The sequence below is a fragment of the Metschnikowia bicuspidata genome, assembly GCF_001664035.1.
Source record: "Metschnikowia bicuspidata var. bicuspidata NRRL YB-4993 chromosome Unknown METBIscaffold_1, whole genome shotgun sequence".
In the NCBI taxonomy this organism is placed as follows: Eukaryota; Fungi; Ascomycota; class Pichiomycetes; order Serinales; family Metschnikowiaceae; genus Metschnikowia; species Metschnikowia bicuspidata.
In genome coordinates, this window is record NW_017387731.1 from 1,395,895 (window position 1) to 1,398,813 (window position 2,919).

Consider the following 2,919-nt stretch of genomic DNA (forward strand, 5'->3'; position numbering starts at 1 on the left):
ACGGTTGGAGTAGGGACTTCAACTATGACAGTGTCTGTCAATGATCCGGTGTTTGTTGTTGTGCTGGTATATGAGTCGGTCCATGTTCTAGTGACCGTAGTAGTGGTCTTGGGCTGATTAACAATGACGGTATTGGTCTGACCCGGACCCCCTGTGATAGTGGTCAGAGTATAATATGTCCCTGTCCAGATAGTGGTGATTGTGATCGCTGGAGTCGGTACCTCAATCACCACTGTGTTTGTCAGGGAGCCTGTCGCAGTGGTGGTGGAAGTATATCGATTGGACCACGTGCTGGTGACAGTGGTTGTATATTTCGGAATCTCCACTATGACCGTGTTCGTCAGGGTTCCAGTTTGTGTCGTAGTGGATGTATACGAATTGGTCCAGATAGAAGTCACGGTTGTGTAGCAGACACTGTCTTCAAACATGGCTTGAAAAACATAGGGCCCCAAGTCTGAGATCGTGGCACCCGATGAATCTGTCATCTTCAAATCAAGGCCGCCATTTCCCTGCCAGTTGAACATTACAATTTTGATCGGGTAATAAACTCCTGCTGTGAGATTGAAAGAGGCGGTCTCCACATTCACGTCAGTGGCGCCTCCCCCACCAGCAGGCCCTAACGTATCGATACTAAAATCACCTGTTACACTTCCAGAAGCATCATTGCAGCACGCTTGGCCAGAACCAAACTGCAAAGATGCGCCATTGTCTGCGGCTAATCTGAATGTATAGGTACCTGTATCCGGGGCTAAGAAAAACGCGCTTAACTCAAGCGAGAAATTAGAGATGGTCGTGTCGAACCCATAAATGGAGTTGTGGATCACGACGCGATCAGGCTGGTCCGAGAATTGGAAATTGCTCTCAGTGACTCCAGCAACAGTTTGCAAAAGCGTGGTCTTGTATCCCGACCTGAAAAAGTCTGCGTCCCAACCTGAATCATCTCGGAGTCCGTAGCTATAAAACCGGGCGAGAAAACCGGTAGTGCCAATTGTCGCCGGTGTGCAGCCAGAAGTTACCGCGAGAGTCGACGCCAAAAAAAGAAATATGGGAAGCATCTGTATTTTGGCTGGTGCTGATGACCTCATTTTTGGGATTCTTCATGGTGATTGCGCTATTCTTAAATGAGCTTCGCCGGGAGGAATGTGTAAACGTTGTGTTACACAGCCTATTCTCCATGTGTGCAGGCACGCATTCACGAATCAAAGCGCTTGATCTGCAGTAATAGAAGCCTAAACTACATGTGTGGGTTTGGCGAAATTTCTAAATGCAAAAGAGGTCCATTTCACTCCCTCTCTTGACGAGCGATTTCATATCAACATTTTGTGGGCGAGAGAATCGATGCAGCTACTGGATGGAAACCTTGAGGTGCTTCTTGCGAGTGCAGATAAGCGCAACGCTCAGATATTCAATACCTGAGATTCACTCACTACAGAGACAACGTCCCTCAGCTTCATAAATTTCAGTTTCAGTCTCAAGTTGGCCACTCTTCAAAACACTACTTAGCTTGGGCTTGTACATAAAATCCCTTTTTTCTCAAAATAAAATAGGGTCTCGATCTCGATGGGTGATTGCTCCACATAGTACGTCCTGCGTGGGGTACACTTGAACAGCAAAACATTAAAATGACTGAATATTCCGGTTTGAAACCACCTGGCCCTCTTGTGGCTGAAAAGAATGGGGTCCAGATTCCATTGTTAATTTACGTGGGCTACGAGCTCAGCTACGTGAATGCTGTGATGGGGCTTCCAAATATTGCCATTTCTGCTACTTTCATGGCTAGCAAAGTCTGTAACGTTGCGTGCAATTGTATATTGTTTTCGTATACTCTTCGTTTTTCTAACTTTACATGGTGGCTTCAATTCTAGGTGATATCTGTGCTGATGAATGATAAACTTTCTCGAGATAAAAGCAGAACATACTGATACATGCCCGCCTGGATCTAAAAACGGGCGGTTCAGATTAATTCTTCTATACACGTGTTCTCGAGCGTGTGTAAACGCCCACTTCGTAAGGAACATCCGTAAAACTTTAAATTCCAGTACGCTGGTTTGGTTTCAGGACCCATGCACCCGAACATGTGTGTGTTCTTCTATAGATATTAAGTTTTTAATGCCACTACACCGAAAATTAAGCTTGTATAGCAACTACACAACGCTTTGCTAGTCAATTCCCATGGCAATGGCAAGTCCACATGCCATCACATTCTGAAGCTCGTTCTTTGGTCAGTGTTTTTTGGAGTCTGTCCCTGCAAATTTTGTGTAAGGTATACGCTTTGATCTATAACGAAACGAAATACCCACACCAAGAACAAACATGCCTAGTCCATTTTTCGATACTGCCTGTAATCCAATGCAAATTGATGCATATTGTATTTCGGCCGTTCGGTTCGCGTCGGTCACATATGTTCTATATTTTGTTCCCTACAATCTGAGTCTGGCTGGCCGTACAGCCACGCTTGATCCCGGACTGTATATTTTGCGGAGTGGCAATGTGTTATTCAACGGTTTTTCCCCTGCTGCTTCGGCTAATAGGCTTCCGGCAACGAGCCTTCCGAAATTAGCTTAAATACGAGGCCCTGATACAGATGTCCTCGATGTGCATATAACGCTCGAGAAGAAAGAAACTGGGGTGTGAATAAGCGACGAGATTCGTCGTTGTTCTATTTCTTCATTGGAAGAAAACTTCATTGATCGCTCGAACTTGTTCGGACATTGTGAAGGTTTTTGCAACCCACATTCAGCCGTGTTGTGGAATTCACGACCGCACACGCATTTGTTCAGATCACGTTGACCACGTTTGTCAGAACTATGTCTACATGTGGCTAAGCCAATTAACGAGATAACAAATTAAAATACAAGAAAGTAAAATCGACTCAAAGGAGGATAGCGAAAGGAGAAATATGCGTATCGCAGAAATGCG

At 45.2% G+C, this 2,919-nt stretch overlaps 1 protein-coding gene across 1 annotated transcript; it reads right to left on the minus strand.

The window, feature by feature from the left end:
• Nucleotides 1-455: 455 nt before the first annotated feature.
• On the minus strand, nucleotides 456-1,085 carry METBIDRAFT_38233 (uncharacterized protein; the record flags this gene model as incomplete). The annotated part of the gene is made up of 1 exon (XM_018856973.1): nucleotides 456-1,085. A coding segment is annotated over one exon (630 nt), but the record flags the coding sequence as incomplete, so codon positions are not given.
• Nucleotides 1,086-2,919: the final 1,834 nt, after the last annotated feature.